Source organism: Chenopodium quinoa, unplaced genomic scaffold (genome assembly GCF_001683475.1).
Source record: "Chenopodium quinoa cultivar QQ74 unplaced genomic scaffold, ASM168347v1, whole genome shotgun sequence".
Taxonomy (NCBI): Eukaryota; Viridiplantae; Streptophyta; class Magnoliopsida; order Caryophyllales; family Amaranthaceae; genus Chenopodium; species Chenopodium quinoa.
The window spans coordinates 7508678-7529163 of record NW_018744367.1 but is presented as its reverse complement, the minus strand read 5'-3'; the positions used below and the strand labels follow the sequence as shown (position 1 = coordinate 7529163).

General features: G+C 42.4%; 1 protein-coding gene across 1 annotated transcript; it reads right to left on the bottom strand.

Annotated features, from left to right (window-relative positions):
* Positions 1–218: 218 nt before the first annotated feature.
* Positions 219–19592, bottom strand: LOC110696731 (involucrin-like). Its single transcript, XM_021874084.1, has 2 exons — positions 19485–19592; positions 219–881 (listed from the first exon to the last, which is right to left on the bottom strand). Exons 1-2 carry the CDS (start codon positions 19590–19592, stop codon positions 219–221), a joined length of 771 nt encoding a protein of 256 aa, XP_021729776.1.
* Between the last annotated feature and the right edge of the window lie 894 nt (positions 19593–20486).

The following is a 20486-nucleotide window of genomic DNA, read 5'->3' as shown; positions in this document are numbered from 1 at the left end:
TGTATCAGCCGGAATGAGAACAGACATACTTGTAATACTTGTGTAAAAAAAAACTCTCAAATGGTGCAAGTATATGTAGAAAGCAAAACCGACTGAGTCGGGTAAATAGATTAAAATTAAAAATGTGAACCAGACCCTTGTCCGGGGAAAAGTACATTAATACACACGGCACGCAGGCCGGTAAACGAAGTTATATATATAAAAAAAAAAAGAGAGATTCATTGATGCTCTTGTTGATGTTGTTGCTCCTGCTGCTGCTGCTCCTGCACCTGCTCCCGAGCCGGCTCTTGAGTGTGCGCCTGCTGCTCACCCTCTTGCTGCTCTTCTTCAACCAAACCGGCCCACTCATCGAAGGAAGCAGGCGGGTCCAGGCCAAGGACCTTGGCATCATATACCTCTGAGGCATACTTATACCTAAGGTCGAAGAACTCGTAGTCATAGTCCAGGTGTATGAGCTCCCAGGCGAGCTTCATGCGCTCCTCATTGTCGGTCTCGTTCTCAGCCATCAGGCGGCGTTGTTCTTTTTCAAGCTCTTCTTTATGAGCCGCCTGACTAGAAGCAAGTTCATTTTTGAGCTGGTTGTTGTCAGCGCGAAGGTCGGCGTTTTCCTTGTCAGCTCCTTCCAAAGCCTTGAGATCGGCTTGGAGATTTTTGACCTTCTGATCTAGCTCATCCGCCCTCGCCTTTTCCGCCTCAGCAGCCTCAATAGTTTGCTTCATCAATTCCTCCTGTTCCAACTCTCGTCGTTTAGTTTCCATGTCATATCTAATGGCATTGTATTGGGAAACATCAATGAGCTCAGATGCCCGTCTCTGGGCATCCCTTACCTCCTCTTGCTTCTTGCGCAAGGGGACTTGAAGCCCGTCAACTCTCAGCATCACCTGTGATATCAACCGGTAGAGGAATGTTAGAATTATTTTGTAAACAACAACTAAAGCGGCAAACAAAGAAATTACAAGAAGGTGATTGACAAGGGTTAAATCGGTCGCTACAATCTAACTCTCAATCAAACAATACTTATACGAACACCCTATAACCAAGTACAATGGCAAATAAAGGTTCGGTCCACGAGGAACGAGAGTAATTGCAAATCAATCTTAAACCTAAGCTAGTTCGAAATCAATGGAAAATGGTGCTCTAAAATACTACTAATAAGATGAAATAATCAATAAACTAAGACACTAGGGAGAACGGGAATCCGCCTAACCATTGGTAACTAAGCAGCAAGGGATCACAGAGACAAACGGGATATGCAAAGACTATATGTCTGATCAATATCATGTGGTAGGAAGACAACGGGCAATACTAAGCTTGGATTTCTCATGCACTTAACATTACTCGATACATAATCAAACCACATTCAACAATGAAATACTCAATTCACAATCTCTTGTTCAAATCAAGAATATCATGCAATCAAATTTAAGATTCTAGGTTAGCTACTCCTATTATAATGAATTAACATGCAATCGCATATAATCAATTTAATCACAATTCGGTTATCAAAATCAACCCTCAATTACATAGATTACCTAGGCCGGGTTTCATCCCGAAACCCTAGCTAGGAGACTACTCACACATATTCATAATCAAAGCAACAATTGATTAGGGGATTTTGCTCCCACCAATCGGAATGCGCCACGTGGGCCAATCAGGTCCTGCCAAGTGTCCCCCAGTTGGAACTGTCAGGGTTTGCCACGTGGCACGCGCTTATTCGTCCACCTTGGACCTATTATGTCATGACATGTGGCATACTCCATGCCTAATGGAGAAACCGGCCACCCAGGCCCAACTTCCGAGGGAAGCCCAATCAGCCCTAGGTTAACCTAAACCTAGGATGGGCACGTTTCCCAAGGTTATAAATACCTCCCTTAATCCTCATTAAGGGGGATTACGGAAAAAACACATTAATTACACACAGTAATAACCGGCTGATCTCGCTAACAAAGCAGATTACCTAGAGAGGCCCAATCACTTTAATTTCCGCATTAATTACTCCTTAATCAAGTACTAACTTGACCGTTGGAGGCGGAGCTCCCACCACCAGGAGTCTCCGTTGTTTTGCAGGTACATGCGTCCGGTTCCAGTCTCGGAATTGTAACTCTCCCGCAGGACATCAGAAAACCCCGAAACATTTGGCGCCGTCTGTGGGGAGAGTACTTCTGAGATGGCATCCAAGTCTGTACCGACTCCTGAAGAGAGACGTCCCCTAGACGACCCTCAAGTTCAGTCGGACCATGATACTGAGAGTGAATTTGAAGTTGAAGCTCACACAGCTTCAGACGGGACCCTAAGGGCCCGACGTACCCGTCATACCGAAAGGAGGGAACGGGAACATCTTCAAACTGGAAGTGAGCCAGCAGGCGCACCGCCTGTTCGGCAACAGCCGACTGATGGGTCTGCTCCCATCACAAGGAACGAACTCATGACCTTCATGAGGGACTTCAAGGGAGAGATTCAAGAGTTGATAAACAAGAAGCCGCATGCTCCAGTCAAGGAGTAGTCGGCTAAGAAACCCTCCACTTCACTGAAGAGGAAGCCAGTTCAAGGGCGAGAGGCGACTCCTCATCCTAAATCTAGGAAGCGGGAGCCACCTGCCCTTGGTTTCACAAAATTCCGTTTTCCTACAGGAAATAGGAAACCTGTTCATCATATTCCGGCGGACGGGTCGAAGCAAACATTCACAGACGCTCGGCTACTGCTAGAGCAAAAGAAGAGTGACCGATTGTCAGAGTCGGCCTCTACTTCAAACTTTCAAGACAGTATGCGAAATGCCTCGATGAGGCATACTCAGTCGTATCATGAGAGTCAGTCAGGCGGCACCTCCCGTCAGTCCGGCTTTCATAGCGACCAGGCGGTACCAAACTTACCATTTGTGCCGCAACAACAGTATTTTTTGCAGCCACCTCCGTTTGGTGGACCTGCAGCAAAAAACGTCCAACCTATGGACTGGCAACTACGGTTGCTTAGACTTGGTGAACAGTCGTCGGCCTTCTCCAAGGAAATTACTGTAGCCGCTCAGCCGGCCAAAGTGAAAAATGTATTAGTAGGCGCCTATGACGGCACTACTAACCCAGAAGACCATCTTATGGCCTTCACCAACCTGATGTACCTTCAAGGGTTGGATGATCCCACCTGGTGCAAGTGTTTCCCAGCGACTCTCAAAGGAATCGCACAACAATGGTTCGGCAACCTACCGACTGGTTGTGTAAATAACTTCAAGACGCTTGCTTACTTATTCACCTCCAACTTCGCCATGAACATCCCTGCGAAGAAGACGACCCTTGATTTAGGAACAATTCAGCAGGGCGAGAAGGAGGGGCTTCGTTCTTACATAAGGCGGTTTAACCTGATGAGAATACAGATTCAAGGGTTACCGGATGAAGTAGCCTATACTGACTTTTTCAGAGGTCTCAAAGACGGGTCGACCTTCAAATTTGATTTGGTCCGAAAGAGGGTGGCGACTCTTCAAGAGGCCTTGATTGAAGCGGAAGCCTATATACAGGCGACTGATCTTTGTAGTACGGTAAAACAGTCAGACGGGAAAAGGTCCGACAAAAGAGAAGGACGACAGAAGCAGTCGTCAAACAAAGACGAGAAGAGAAAAGAGGTCTGGGCAACTGTTTCCTCTAAACAGCCGGCCCAGAAAAAGAAAAAAGAATTCAAACCATACTCCCTAAAGTATGCGTTTAACAAGGATAACCATTTTATCCTAAAAGAAATCAAGGGACGGATCTCAATTGAGAAGTCGGTCCCCATGAAGAGTTCTGCAAACAACCAGAACCAAGATAAATTTTGTGCTTATCATGATGATGTTGGTCATCACACCAATGACTGTATCAGTCTCATGCGGTATCTGGACCGCCTGGCTGAGCAAGGTGATCTTTACACTTATGTCAAGAAATCTACGGGGAACACTTCCTCAAAAAAGCAGTCGGCCAAAAAGAAACAACAAGCCGACAGCTCCGATACAGATGATGCAGTCGTCTACACCATTGCAGGCGGCTTCTCAGGAGGCGGCCCCACTATTAGGGGCAACAAAGACAACATCAGACGGTTAGATGTAAATTCCGTTCACCAAGAACGGCCGTCCAAATATTCATTTCCTGAGATTGTCATCACTGAAGAAGATCTAGGAGGGGTAAGAGGGCCGCATGATGACCCTATCGTTATTGAATGTAAAGTGGCCAACCAGAGAGTTGGCCGAATCCTCATAGATACCGGAAGCTCCTCGGATCTCATCAGTAGCAAATGTCTGTCAAAACTAAAATATCAGACTGATTGCATACATCCGGCCTCCCACCCTTTAGTAGGGTTTGTAGGAGGAGTCGTCTACCCACTAGGACGAGTGGATTTACCCATCCGCCTGGGCGAAAAAGGGGAAGGACGACACATGGTAGTCCGGTTCCTGGTAGTAGAAGAACTCTCGGCCTATAACATGATTCTGGGACGACCAACCCTGAATAATTCCAAGGCTGTTATAATCCCATCTCTTATGTTGCTCAAGTTTGAGAGGGATAATGGAACAGTCGGCTCCCTAAGGGGAGATCAGAGGATGGCCCGAGAGTGTTATCTCTCGGATGTCAAGCCCACTGGGTCAAGTGGAGAAAAAACAAACCTTGACAATGTCAAGGAGAGTGCGCCTGTTCAAGAAGCAGGCGGCAAGAAGAGAAAGGCATCCTAGACAGGGGCCGTAAGAAAAGAAAGAAAATAGCAATCATTGGCAGAGGAGCGGTCGGATGAGTTCCGCCCTCAGCCGGCTGGTGAGCATACGGACCTGATCTTAGACGACTCACGTCCTGATCGAACAGTCAAAGTTGGGACGACTGCTCTGAGAGACCTTGGTGATGACTTTCACAAACTATTGAAAGAATACAAGGACATCTTTGCATTCGAAGTCCATGAAATGCCAGGCATTAGTCCTGATCTGGCGGTACATAAACTGGCCGTGGATCCGAAAAAGAAGCCGGTACGGCAGAAGAAGCGGAACCATGGCAAAGAAAGAAGTCAGGCGGCAGCCGCCGAAGTTAAAAAATTACTTGATGCAGGGTTCATTCGGCAATGTTACTTCCCAGACTCGGTGGCAAATGTGGTGCTTCTTAAAAAGCCGAATGGCACCTGGCGAATGTGTGTAGACTACACAGACTTAAACAAGGCGTGCCCCAAAGACAGTTACCCTCTGCCCAAAATTGATAACCTGGTCGACTCAACAGCCGGCCATGCTTTGATGAGCTTTATGGACGCCTACTCTGGTTTCCATCAAATTCCTTTATGGAAGAAAGATCAGGAGAAGACTGCCTTCGTCACTGATCAGGGGTTATACTGTTACACGGTCATGCCGTTTGGTCTTAAGAATGCCCCAGCTACCTTCCAGCGAATGATAAACACTGTGTTCTTTGATCAGATTGGGAGAAACGTCGAGGCATACATTGATGATATGATTGTCAAGACTAAACTTCAGAAAGATCATCTGTCGGACCTCCGAGAAACTTTCGCCACACTCAGGCGGCACCATGTCATGCTCAATTCCAAGAAATGTGTCTTTGGGGTTGAGTCTGGGAAATTTCTCGGATTCCTTATCAATCAGAGAGGAATAGAGGCGAACCCTGAGAAGGTGCAGGCGGTCATTGACATGCAGTCGCCTCGTACCATCCGAGAGGTTCAGAAGTTAACAGGTTGTCTGGCGGCCTTGGGAAGATTTCTAAGCCGATCAGGCGACAAATGCCTATACTTTTTCCAGGCAAGTAAGAAGAAGGCAAGGTTTGAATGGGGGTCGGATGCTGAGGCCGCCTTCCAGAAATTGAAAGTTCACTTGCATTCCTTGTTGAGGCTGGTCAGCCCTTTGCCCAAAGAAGTACTTTACATGTACCTGGCCGTCTCTGATCATGCGTTAAGCGCTGTTCTCCTTGCTGAAAGAGACGGCTGTCAGCTCCCGGTCTACTTTGTCAGTCATGTACTGAAAAAATGCCGAGTTGAGGTATCCCCTAGTGGAGAAATTTGGTCTTGCACTCTTCATGGCTATTAAAAAATTGAAGCCCTACTTTTTGGCACATGCAGTCGTCGTGTATACAGACCAACCTATCAAGCGGCCACTGACCATTATGGAGTCGTCAGGCCGAATGATCAAATGGGCCATAGAAATACAAAGCCTCGAAGTTACTTTCGAGCCTAGAAAATCAGTGAAGGGGCAAGCCTTTGCTGACTTTATTGTTGAGATGACTCGTCGTCCTGACTCTCAAGTTCCAGACCAAGTCTGGAAGGTATATGTGGACGGAAGCTCTACTTCAAATGGTTGTGGAGCAGGCGTCATATGTCAGTCGCCAGAGGGCGACAGGTACGAGTATGCTCTACGCTTCAGTTTTCAGGCCTCAAACAATGAGGCAGAATATGAAGCTTTATTAGCCGGGATCCGCATGTGCAAGGCGGCAGGGGCAAGAAAAATAGACGCCTGTTCCGATTCACAATTGATAGTGAGTCAGTACAATGGCGAATACGAAGCAACCCATCCGGCCATGATCAAGTATTTACAGGCGGTACGACAAGCAGTCGGCTCCCTTGATCAGAAAACAACCAGGCGGATGCACTGTCAAAATTAGCATCATCCGCCTCCTCTGATACTCCTCGAACTGTTTTTTGGGAAGTAATGGAGAAGAGAAGCATCGAGGAAGACCCTATTGGAATCCTAGACAGAAGCTCAACCTGGATGGATCCAATCAGGGCATATCTGACAAATGGTACCCTGCCGGATGATCATCAACAGGCGGCAGCACTGAAAAAACGAGCAACCTGTTTTGAAATAATAAAGGGAGAACTTCACAAAAGGGGGTACCTTCAACCTTTCTTAAAGTGTGTTACTCCAGAAAAGGGACGAGAGATACTAGACGATCTTCACTCTGGTTATTGTGCTTCTCATATAGGCGGTAGGACGCTTGCTCAGCGGGCAAGGCGGCAGGGCTACTTTTGGCCTACTTTAGAAGCAGATGCAATGGAGATGGTGAAAAAATGTGACAAGTGCCAAAGGTTTGGCAAGCTAATTCACCGTCCGGCTACTGACCTCACTACTATTCATAGCCCACTACCGTTTGCTAAGTGGGGCATGGATATTCTGGGTCCATATACGCCTGCTACAGGCGGAAGGAGGTACATACTTGTTGTCGTCGACTACTTCACTAAATGGGTAGAGGCGGAGGCTGTAAAGAGAATCAAGACGAAAGATGTAATTTCATTCATTTGGAAAAATGTCATCACTCGGTTCGGGGTTCCCATGTCTATGGTTTTTTATAATGGTCCCCAATTTGAGACGCCTGTTCTCAAAAGCTGGTTGGGTGGCCAAGGAATTGCAAACTACTTTGCATCTGTCGGCCGTCCACAAGCAAACGGCCAGGTAGAAGCTTTTAATAAAATCATCTCAGATGGTCTCAAGAAAAAGATTGAACGAGCAGGCGGCCTATGGGCGGATGAACTACCACATGTTCTCTGGGCCATTAGGACGACTGAAAAAGGGGCGACTGGAGAAACTCCATTCCTCCTAACTTACGGTGCGGAAGTTTTTCTTCCAATAGATCACTACGAGCCGACTCTTCGAGTAATGCTATATGACGAAGAGGCAAACTGGGAAGCCATGCGCCTGGCATTAGACTCACTTCCTGAAAGGAGGGGCAATGCTGTCTTGCGCCATGAAATTTACCGCCTGAGAATGACTAGATCATACAACAAAAAGTACACAGGCGTCCACTCAAAGTGGGGGACTTTGTACTTAGAAAAATGGAAGCAGTTGGTAGGGCTAATGAGTCTGGCAAACTAACTCCCAACTGGGAAGGACCCTACCGAATCTGTGAAGAGGTCAGGGATGGTACCTACCGTCTGGAAACACCAGACGGTCGACCGTTGCCTCGAACTTGGAATGTAGACAATCTTAAGAAATATTTCTTTTGAATGATGTAAATAGTCAAGAGCTACTTAATAAAAGTTTGCATACTTACTATTCAATTTTGTACTAAGAGGGGCACGCCTACTAACAAATAGTCGGCTACTCTCCATGTTTAATTTTTATTCTTACTTAAGAGGGGCATGCCGTCTGTACCTTTACAGTCGGCTACTCTCCATTGAGTATTTTACTCTATCTTCAGAGGGGCATGCCGTCTGTACCTTTACAGTCGGCTACTCTCCATTGAGTATTTCACTCTATCTTCAGAGGGGCATGCCGTCTGTACCTTTACAGTCGGCTACTCTCCATTGAGTATTTTACTCACAATAGGGGCATGTCGTCTGGACATATAGTCGGCTACTCTCCATAAGAAGATGGCCGACTGGTTCCAAACACATAGCCACCCCCCTAATACTTAGCTAAAAAGATTAGGGCCTGGCCGACCCTGTGCCTAACAGGCGGCTACCCTCCTTTTACTTAGCACCTACGTTCACCAAGAACTTACCAAGGCCACAGGCCGAATGATCAGACCAGGCGCCAAGCCAACTGATCAAATCTTCAAAACTAATACGACCTGTCCCAACATCATAGCAGGCGTCCGGCGGCATCCCTCCGGATGAAATTCTTCGCAGAGAGCAGCTCCCTTTTGGGTGGAACATTGCTCTATAAACTAATTACACGGCACCTATACGACTGCCCCCAAGGGCAACCACGTAGTCGTTTTTGAGACAAAGATAACTCTATCACTAACCAAACCAGTGGTAGCAGTTGAAATCTGAGTCAGATGACCGCCTGTATTACTTGGGATAAATGCAGGGGGTACCTCTTGAGTTAATAGCCAACAAACATTGGCGAATCAAGGGGTCTAGCTGGCCTCCGCCGCCTGGTACCTCTACTTCTCAACAAGAGTGACGGCGACTGAGTAACACCAATGTTAACTCATAGTCACTCCCACAAACTTGGTATGGAACTTAAACGGTTTGAGTAGACCGCCTGTTTTACAGCAAACAGGGGCACTCAAACCCCTATTCCTACTAGGTAACCTCTTGAGTAGAACCGGCGCGGTACGCTGTGTAACTACTCAAGCAGGAGTGACGGCGACTGAGTAACTCCAAAGTTAACTCATAGTCACTCTCTCAAACTTAGTATGGAGCCTAAAAGGTATGAGTCGTCCGCCTGTTTTTAGCAAACAGGGGCTCTCAACCACTACTCCTGCTAGGTTAACAAATTATGAGTTAAAAGCCAACAAACATTGGCAAATAAAGGGAAACAACCGGTACCCGCCGCTTGATATCTCTACTACTCAGTTCCTTGGCAACTAGGTAACAATCATGTTTACTTGGTCAGACAACTTTCCTACTTGGTTAAATTTACAAATGACAGGACCGCCTGCCTAAAAAGGATCCAGTCTTTAAAATAGTTCGTAATACCGATTGGATAAATGGCCGACTGATCGTCTATCCTGGAAACAGACAACCAGTCGTCCAGGGGCATAGGCGGCGTGACTAACTATCCGTACCTGTCTGCAACTATCGGCCATGTAAAACAGTCGGTCTAGTGAACAATTGGATATTAGAATATTCAATACTTAGACAAATTTGAAGCAAAACAAAAATTCATTAAAAAGAAGCCGGTCATTAAAGACCGGCAAAATATTCAAAGCCCCGGCCCCCTGGCCGGGTAAATACAAAACAAACGGCACGCAGGCCGTGGAAAGAATACATAAAGCTTAAGAAGGGGGCAGATCTTCAATATTAGCAGCTGCCGCCTGGTCAGCACTCTTCTTGCTGGACTCGGCTTCAGCTGCATCCTTTTTTGATGCATTACCCCCAAGCGGCACAAGCGCCACTACCGGCTCCTCCTCCTCCAACGCTTCCTCCAACGCCTCTTCCTCAGCAGCCGCCAGGATCTCTTGATTATATGTATCAGAACACTGGCGGTACGTTTTTTCCCATGAGGCAAAGTCGGCATTGGGGAAGAGGCGGCCCCAAGTCATTGCGCTGGATTTGAGCGGAGTCTTCCATCATCTCCCGGACCAGCTCTTTCTTCTCTTGCTCGGCCTTTTCCGAGAGCTCCTGAGTAAGACTCTTCTCCTGGGTCACCAGGCGTACCTTTACGTTGGCCAAGGATTTCTCCAAGGCTTCGTATGAGTACATCTTTTAGGCGAAGAGGTTTCAGCTCGGCCTTGAGATTGGTGATGGTCGCCTCCAGCTCGCCATTCCTCTTCTAGGTCGCCTCTAACTGAGCCCGGACAGCGGCGGTAGCCTGCGCCTGATAATAAAGAATATCAATGGTCAGAACTTCATTTTGGGCAATTTGAAACATTGCCTTATCACAGTCAGAGGCGGCCATAGCTTTTGCAGCCTTTACCTCTTTGTTCTTCCGGTCAAGCGGCTTGCGAAGGCCGTTCACTCGGAGCAGGGTCTAAGTACAAAGGGAACAGGCGTCAGTTTCCAAAAAAAAAGAAAACAGGCGTCCTGGAATTCAAATACTCAAAAATATGCTAAGTATACCTCAGCAAGGACCCCTGCAATCCCGTCTAGGTCAAGGGTGCCGACACCCCTGACCGCCTCCCTTTCAGCTGGAGGAACGGCTCTGATCATAGACTTGGCCACCTCTACCAAGTCAGGCTCCTGAGGGCCGGCTGCATCAAGCATAAACAAACGGATTAGACCTAGTAAAAAAGGGAGAAAGTCTAAAATTTACAAGGACAACTTCATACTTCTAGGCGGCCCAGTTGGAGTTTTAGAAGAAGTGGCCGGCTGTTTCTCAGCCGCCACATGTTTCCTGGCAGAACCAGGAGAGCTTGCAACAGTCGTCCTCCGGGCCTTGGGGTCCGGCTGTTGGGAAGATGAAGCTCTTGGAGCACCCGTCTAAAAAAGAAGAAAAAAAAAAGTCAGTATATGCATAAACACAACTCCAAAAAGAGGGTGAAAGGTTGGAGCTCACCAAGGGTGCCCCCTTCTTGGGGGAGTCGGTTGAAGCTTGTTGCATGATGGAGGCCCGCAACATGGTCGCCGCAGTCTTGGAGGCGGTGATTTTGCTCATGGCGTCAGCTGCAAAAAACAAACAGCAAAGTTAAATAAAAGTCATAACAAGAAATGTATGGAACAACAGAGTATTCGACAGGCCGACTACCTCTTGAGCACCGACTGCTGAGGCCACAGGCGGCCAAAAAGTACTCGTCGTAGAGCCATTTGAAGCTCGGGACGCAGTGCAGGGGTACTTGCTCTCGTACCCCTGAAGTAGAGTCGACCCTCGACTCTACTTTAAAGAGTCCTTTATCAAGGATCTCTTTCTTAGCCTTGGGGGAACAGGCGGCATGCTACGGCCGCCTGCAAGAAGGGGCGGGTTCCTGTTCCACCTATTGAAGCGCTTGTTCAGCTCAGTGTCTGAACTCTCAATGATGAGGAAGGTGCTCCGCCAGTCCTTCCACTTGTTTGCTTTACCTCTCGTCATGAGGTAGCCCCTGTGGCTTGTCAATTGATACCAGCCGGTACCGCCTGCCTTAGGGGTCCGGCTGAGATAGTTCATATGGGCGAAAGCCTCGAAGCTCGGCTCCACCCCGTGCAGTTCGCACCCGGCCACATAGCCGAGTACGTTGACCCAGGAGTTTGAGGCTAACTGCCATAACCCCAACTCATACCCATCCAAGATCCGCTGAACAGCCGGATGTAATGGGAAGCGCAGCCCAGCCTTAATGGCCGCCTCGTAGCAGCCAAAGCAGGCGCTATCATAACTGGTACCAGCCGGCCAGACGACTGTGTCTTCTGGATCCGGCACGAACACTAAAAAGTCAGGGCCCATGGTGTGGTTTGCAATAAAGCTCTCCACTTTCTCTTGCATGGATGTGATCCGGCCCCGAGCTACCGTGCAGTAGTAGGGGTATTTTGCTCTCGGTAAGAGGCGGATGGCTCCGCCCAATTGTCCCCCTTCTCAACTGCGTGAGAAAGCCTCGCCTCTTGTAGGCGGCTGTTTTTCTCTTCTGTGTCCAAAGAAGCATGGCCAGAAGAGCTTGACTCAGAATCGTCCTCTGACGAGTCCGAAGAGGACGACTCCTCCCCTCTCCCGGAGGGGCCCGCCTCCTCTCTTTGAAAAGGAGCAGAATTGTTAACTGTTAAATGGGAAGGGGTCACTATGACTCCTCCCTCAGAATTGCCGGCTTTCAGGCCGCCTTGTTTCACTTCCACATCTGGCGCCTGGTCAGATGTTTCACTAATCGGCACCCTGTGGGAGGAGCCGTCTGAATTTGAGATCCTGGCAGTCTTTTTTGTTCTGGCCATCCTGCTCTGCATAGACACAGATACAGTCGGACTTTGTATAAAGGGCAAAGATGGGTCCGGAAAAGGGCAGGCGGCACTCCTTGTCCTAGATTCAGCCGTCCCCGGTGACCGGATGATCACTAACCTAGGTCGTGTCGTGTGCTTCCGTGGTGCCATTTCAAAAAAATAAAAAGAAAATTAAGAGTAAGAGAACCGACAGTTACCTGAACGAGTGACGGTTGATGAAGTTCTGAAAATCCTTTGCAGTCGGCTTGTCAGAACAGGCGGTAGGCAGAAAGGGTCCAAAATGTCAGAGCAAGTTCAGGGGTCCGGATGTTCTCTCACAAAGTTCTCAAGTGTGAAAATGACTCAAGACAACTCTCCCTTATATAGGCGAAGTGAGAAGGCGAAGGGTCACTTTCAGAATTCAAAATTTGGGCGGGAAAATCTCTCGGCCTTTCGCCGACTGACACTTGTAGCAGGCCGTCGCCTGTTACAGTGCGACACCTGTCACAGGTAACACGTGACCAGTCACGTGCCACCTGTGAGGGGCAAATGATTAGGGGATTTTTGCTCCCACAAATCGGAATGCGCCACGTGGGCCAATCAGGTCCTGCCAAGTGTCCCCCAGTTGGAACTGTCAGGGCTTGCCACGTGGCACGCGCTTATTCGTCCACCATGGACCTGTTATGTCATGACACGTGGCATATTCCATGCCTAATGGAGAAACCGGCCACCCAGGCCCAACTTCCGAGGGAAGCCCAATCAGCCCTAGGTTAACCTAAACCTAGGATTGGCACGTTTCCCAAGGTTATAATACCTCCCTTAATCCTCATTAAGGGGGATTACGGAAAAAACACATTGATTACACCAGAGTTACAGGCTGATTACGCTAAAAAACTCACACTAAACACTCTCACCTAGAGAGACCCACTCACTTTAATTTTCGCATTAATTACTCCTTAATCAAGTACTAACTTGACCGTTGGAGGCGGAGCTCCCACCACCAGGAGTCTCCATTGTTTTGCAGGTACAGGCGTCCGGTTCCAGTCTCGGAATTGTAACTCTCCCGCAGGACATCAGAAAACCCCGAAACAAAAATTATGATATAATACATGGTCAACGTCGCGTAATACATATTTCAATGTAGGAGTCTAATTATTAGTGTGCTACTTAAAATTATTTCATTTTTTAAGGATAAATTGATAGGTTGTAGTTGTAACGTAGAAGCTTCTAATATTCAAATTTCAAAATTATTAAATATGATAGCTCTACCAAAAAATAAAATAAAAATTAAAATAAAAAAAAAGAAGAAGAAGAAAGATGACATCATCCTTGCATTTAGGCGGGAAAAATTTTATTATGAGAGTGACATGTGGACAGTGATGACGTCAGCAACATTTGTTTTAGTAATAGTTAATAGATTACACACCTTCTCATCCTAGGTTAGGTAGATATGAGTTGAAAAAAATGAAAGGTCGATAGTTAGACGAGGCTCAAAGTGGCTGAAAACAAAGATGATACTTGTTTGAGGGTCAAGGAAAAAATAATGTAGGCTACAAAGGTTGTCTCAAATCATTGATATACCTTGCGCTTAGTTCGACATTATTGAATTTTTTTTTTAATTTTTTTTTTAAATGAGAATGCAAGGATGAGATGATCATATGCAAATAATTAAATTTTCATTTTAATGAGTGGAAGAAAATAATACACACAATTTATACACATAATAAGAAAAGATTAAAAAGGACACCTAAAGCTATACTTAATGGGAAAAGGGGATAACAAAACAAATGAAGGAAAGCATGAAATCTTGAAGTGAGAGCCCACCTCGTGATCTGTCTATGTAGATATTTAGTAGTTGACTTCTTGCTAGGGATGTCAGTGTGGTGGGTCAAGTAGGATATCCGCCCCATGGTGGTGGGGCGGGGATAGGGATAAAAATTATACCCCACATGGGTGATGGGGCGGGGTAGATTTTATCTTGTACCTATCCCATTCGCCCCACTTCGTACCCGTCCCATCCCCGCCCCATACCCACATGTATATATTAAAAAAAATGTATACTAAGGCCCCGTTCACTTCACCTTATTTTTGCTGGACTGAAATTATTTTTTTCGAACTGAAATTATTTTTGCTGAACTGAAATTATTTTTAATGACAAGAAATTAATTTTACTGAACTGAAATTATTTTTACTGAATTTCAATTATATTCTTTCTTTGAAGATACTGATTTTTATTGAACTGAAATTATTTTTAATGAATTGAAATTAATTTTACTGAACTGAACTTATTTTTACTTAAGTAAAAATATTTTTACTGAATATTATTTTTTTTAAGGTGAAGTGAACAGGGCCTAAGTAGTATTTATAGAAAAATTATACTAAAAAAATGTATACTAAGTAGTATTTTAAAAAAAAATAAAAAAGTGTAATATAATGATTTTTTTTATTTATTGTAATTTATACTTCTTATTATGTAGTATTGTTGTATTTGGGAGGTGGGGGTTAAGGCGGGTCTTAGGTGGGGTGGATATCCAAATTGGGGGTAGGACGGAAATGGTTTTGAAATGGTACCCGTCGGGATGGGGATGAGAATGTTAGGCGAGGATGGGGATGGAAAAGCCAAGATCTGCCCCGCCCCACCCCGTTGACATCCCTACTTCTTGCCGCCAAGAGGGACATGAAGCTTATTTACATCCACCAGCTCTTGGATGAGTTCCTTGAGTCTGTAGCATTTGTTAGTAGTGTAACTATTGCTTCGATGATACTTGCAGTAGGAATTAGAGTTCCACTTCGTAAACCTCTCCTCTGCTTCCGGATCCTTGGCTGGCCCAATTGGTGTGATTAAACCTCGACAATGGAGAAACTCAAAAGCTACATAATATGTCATGCCCAAAGGTGTGTTTGTCCTCCTCTTAGGCCATGACTTTGTAGAGTCTAGAGCCAAAACCTCATTGAGATCGGCGTGACTAAAAGCATTGGAAGAAGAAGAAGAAGAAGAAGAAGAAGAAGAAGAAGAAGAAGAAGAAGAAGAAGAAGAAGAAGAAGAAGAAGAAGAAGAAGAAGGATTGTCGTTCTTATTTTTGTAAGTATTGGTACTGTTGCTATGATGAGATCATTTTCAATTTAAATCCAAATGTTATAAATAATATCAAAGCTAGTCAGTCCCAAATATTTTTTAGTACTCTAACTACGCTAGTTACATCTTACCTATATATATATATATATATATATATATATATATATATATATATATATATATATATATATATATATACACACACACAAAGGAAGGCTCATATAAGAACCCTCCTCTATATAAGAACCCATTATATATAAGAACCATTTTCAGACATTGGATTAATTAAGATCTTACGCTCTACATTTACGCGGATCAAAATAATGGCACTATTGTTAATTAATAAACTTTTTATTGTATAATAGAAATTTTAGAAAAAATTGTCAGCTCTTTCTCTCTCTAAAAACTAGTGCAGCATTTTCTTTCTCTAAAGTTCTCTCCCCAATTTCGCAACTATCTTTGGATTCATTCAAAGCTTTTTAAGCAAGATTCATCAAATTCTTCATTCAAATTTGCTTGGAACTCACGAATTTTGTGCGAATTCTTCATTAATTCATGTTTTCGTCAATATTTTTGCGATTTTTGGCGATTTTAGGTATTTTTCTATTTGATTCTTGTTTTTGGCGATTTTCTATTCGATTTATATTTATTTGTTCGATCATTTATTTGTTCGATTGTTCGATTTTTCTATTCTAATTTTGATATTTTTGTTCGATTTTCTTTTGCGATTTTGATGCTATTTTGCCGCCATTTATTCTCAATTTTTTCTAGCTTTTTGCGATTTGTATGGTGCGATTTTGATACGTTAATTTCTCAATTTTTTGCTGCAATTTATGTTCTATTTTTACTATTTTTGTTTGAATTTTGTGATTTATCATTTTCATTTGAATAATAATGTGTGCCTTCACCAGTTGTTTATGTAATTCACCAGTCAAAGATTTTAGCTACTTCCAAACACCTTCTCTATGTAATTCTTAGATGCATGCTACTCTATATAGTAAGTTACATTGGTAAATCTTTTGGTTCAAAATACTACAATATGTTTCTCTTCACAAAATTGAAACTCCAGTCATGTAGCATGATTATCTGGGGCTGTCCATTTATTAGCACTGAATACTGATGCTATCATACTGTTAAAAGGGAGTTTTGGTTCCTCAATCTTCGCTTACTGATTTTTGGCTGAAATTACATATTCTTAACAGAAATTTGACAATACTTTTGAATTTGAAAAATCTGTTGTGTCTGGTTATGTGAGATCCTTAACTTTCAATTAACATTATCAGTGCTTGTAATCCTTCAGTGATTATTGGACTTTGGCTTGCTTATATTTTTTGGACTGCCTAATGTGTAGCAAGGTATGTCCTATTCTCTTTATACTATTACTATACTCAAAACAAATTATTGTCTTTAATTTATGTTTCACTTCATGTTTTGTTGATGTGTACACCAAGTGTCTGATGAACCTCAATTGGTATTTCGATTTAGCTTTTATTATTGCTTGAATTTTACTCTCGTATGATGTATTTGACATTTCTTGATAAGTAGTATCAATTATAACGTCAAGGCTTCTCACATTTTGTAATCTTAAGATTCTAGGAAGTAGGTAGTACATACTTTGATTTGGTCATGGAATAAGTGAAAAAAAAACTATCATTACTACGGTACTACCTAACTTACAAGGCTTTGATATTTTTAAAGGCCATACACTACATTTTAGCTAGATCAATATAATTTAATCATATTACATATTTACAATTATCTTCAAGAGCAAGTTTATAAGCTTTTAAGGTGGGTGGTAAGCGCATTCAGACCTGTAGGGACAAATGGCTCCCTCCTCCACTAGGTACATACTCTAAAACTCAACCTAAAAGGGGATGGCAAGGTGGGTATTGGAGCTATTTTGAGAGATAGTAGTGGGGACATTCTGATGGCAATGTGTGACACTCGTGAGGGAAATTTTTCTGCCAAAATTGGTGAAGCTATAGCGCTCCGTTGTGGGCTACAAACAACTATGGAAGCAGGATTTCGAAGTTTCATTGTGGAGCTTGATTGTCTGAGTATTGAGATGCTTTGAGAAGTGGAAGAAGGGACTGTTCATCTCTTTGTGTTTCGATCACTTTTGTCCATATAAAAAGAAATGGAAACAAAGCAGCCCATCTACTTGCAAAAAATAGTCTAGTTCTTTTTGCTTTTTATGTTTGGTTGGAGAAAGCTCCTCCTAATGTCAAGTTGTTTGTAAGTGAAGATATTAAAAAAAAAAAAAAGGTTTATCAACATTTTGATCTCTTCACCTCTGGGACTTGAGATAGTACACGAAGAAACATAATGCTCTTAACATCAATACCAATAAAATGGCTCAAGAATTAGGCTAGACATATCCTTACAATTGCAACCATTCTAGAACATGGTACTGCTTAAAGGAATTTATGTCTAGTTTTATGACTTGTGTGCCTACAGTGCCCACATGATATGAATATCATGAGTATAATTTCTGATACTAGTGCTACCTTTATTGTTAATAAGTTATGTTTTTGTCAATGCTTGCCTGTTTAGCACTAGTCTTTACATGGGATAATATTTGCCTACCCAAATATGCAGTATAGGACAACTAATGACAATATGTATAGCGCAATTAACCTTCTAACTCAATGGGTAGAGCATTATGCAAATGCACAAAAGATGTGGGTTCGAATCCCACGTAGGTTCATTTGTATAATGTGAAAATGAAAGTTTTGTATAAGAGTTTAATTGTAACATAGTTTCCATTTAGAGATAACCTATGTAGGAATCGAACCTACATCCCTATGCATTTGCATAGTGCTCTACCATTTGAGCTAATAGGTTTTAGCAAACTAACTATTAAAAAAATGGTACAATAACTTACAATAACTCTATGTTCTAATGTTTTATCCCTATGTTCTAAATTAGTCTAAGTTGTCTAACTATGCTGTAGATTTTTTTTTCTAGATATGTTCTAATGTTCTAACTCTTTTTTTTCTACTCTATATGGTTTTCTACCAATGTTCTAACTCTTTTTCCTACTCTGTTCTAACTCTTTTTCCTACTCTGTATAGTTTTAAACCTACGTGATAATATTTTATCTATATTCTAATATTTTTTCCCTATATTCTATTTTTTTTCCTATGTTCTAAAGTTTTTGTCTTATGTTCTAAACCTATATGTTCTAAATTTATTCCCTATGTTCTAAGGGTTTCATGTTGATTTTAATCTTTTACTTTTACTACATGGAATGGAATTGAATATAAATGTTTCCATTGGAGGTTTAGAATGCCAATAAGGGCAGAGACTTGAAATTAAATAGTGTAATCCAACCTGAAATTAAACCATAATAAAATCTTATGTTCTAAATTATTTTCCTATGTTCTAAATATATATTATTATTTTTTTGTCTATATTATGTTCTAAATTCTTCTAGCTATGTTCTAAATTTTTTCTACATATGTTCTAAAATTTTCTCTCTATGTTCTAATTTTGTTTTCTATGTTTTAAATATTTTTGGCCTATGTTCTAAACTATTCTGCCTATGTTCTAATATTTTTTTCCCTATGTTCTAAATTTATTCTGCATATCTTCTAATATTTTTTTTCCTATGTTCTGTTCTAGATTAGTTTTCCTATGTTCTAAATATTTTTGCCTATGTTTTAAATTCCTATGTTCTAAATTTTTAATATGTTCTAAATTTTTTATTATGTTCTAAATTTTTTTTATATGTTCTAAATTCCTATGTTCTAAATTTTTTTATATGCTCTAAATTTTTTTATATGTTCTAAATTCTTATGTTCCAATTTTTTTAATATGTTCTAAATTTTTCTATATGTTCTAAACACTATGTTCTAAAATTTATTCCTATGTTCAAGTTTTTTTTTTTCTGCTTACGTTCTAATTTTTTATTCCAATGTTCTAAATTTTCTTCTTCTACCTATGTTCTAATTTTTTATTCCTATGTTCTAAATTTTTTTTTTTCATTTGCCTATGTTCTAAGAAAAGCCCTCACATTGGTTCCCTTATGGAATTCCTACATGTGCTTCTCAAGGACTATAAGAGTGAAATTGAAGGACTATAAAAGTGAAATTGAAGACCTGCTACAAAAAGAGCTTAATTATGTCATGTAAAAATATGAAATTATCAAGGGTAAAATAGCGGCTACAGAGGCCATTGCAACTATGCATTGATCACAAAGGCTATCATATACCTGGAGTGCCAGATGCAACAAATCAGAAGAATAAGTTGTCAAAGAAACTAGATCGTGATTCAAAGGCGACTTAGCAATGGCAAATGTTGCAGCTACAACTGTTGCCATATCTGTAGTACAGGAAGTAAACAAAGGAGCTGCAACACCACCATTGAGTTTGCTAAATATGCTTAGATTGAGAACTTCATAAAGAGTTGGGCTTTCTAGGCCTCTAAGGCACAAAAATATGCAGCTGTAATAGAATCGCTCAGGAGGGGTAAACTTTTGATTTCGATGAGAAAATTAAGTCTGATCATGTTGTTTCTTGTATATATGTGATCATTTAGTCAACATTTTGTTGTAAATTAAAAAAAAAAGTACATATCTTATTCTCAATTGCAAGAACAGGCTATATGGGGTTGGGTGTTGTTGTTCGAAGTCATGGGGGGAAGTTGCTGCTTGCTATGGTAAAAAAGGGTGAAGGGTTCGTGGCCTGCTGCTACTGCAGAGGCTGCTACTGGACGCTTGCAGCTAGTGCAAAGATTTGGTTACAGCAATGTATGGATGTCAGATACGCTGGAGGTTGTTCAAGCCATCAACAAGCATGTTTGTGCAAAATTACCTGTGTTATTGATATATGAGGGTATTAAAATGCCCTCTAATTATGTTAATGTTAAATCTTTTACTCATATTAGGAGAGTGGGCAATATCGTTGCTCATTTTGTTTCGAGCTGGGACACAAACAAGAGTTTAGAGTTAGTTTGTATGAACATATTCCCCCAAAGTATTCAAACTTGGTGGACTTTGAGTTGCAATAATATTTCCTTCTTAATTTTTCCTAAAAATACACATTAGCCTACTAGCTCATCAGGTAGAGCATTGTGCCAATGCACAAAAGATGTGGGTTCAAATCCCACGTAGTTTCATTTGTATAATGTGGAGACGAGAGTTTGTATAAGAGTATAGTTGTGACAATTTTTTTTATAGTCGTTAGTCATTACAAGCCTATTTTTTGTTCTTATA

Coding starts and splice junctions, on each gene's coding strand:
- LOC110696731 (XM_021874084.1), bottom strand. CDS start 19,592: ATGGCAACAGTTGTAGCTGCAACATTTGCCATTGCTAAGTCGCCTTTG. Junction 882..19,484: donor TGTTGCATCTGGCACTCCAG/GTATATGATAGC, acceptor TTGATATCACAG/GTGATGCTGAGAGTTGACGG.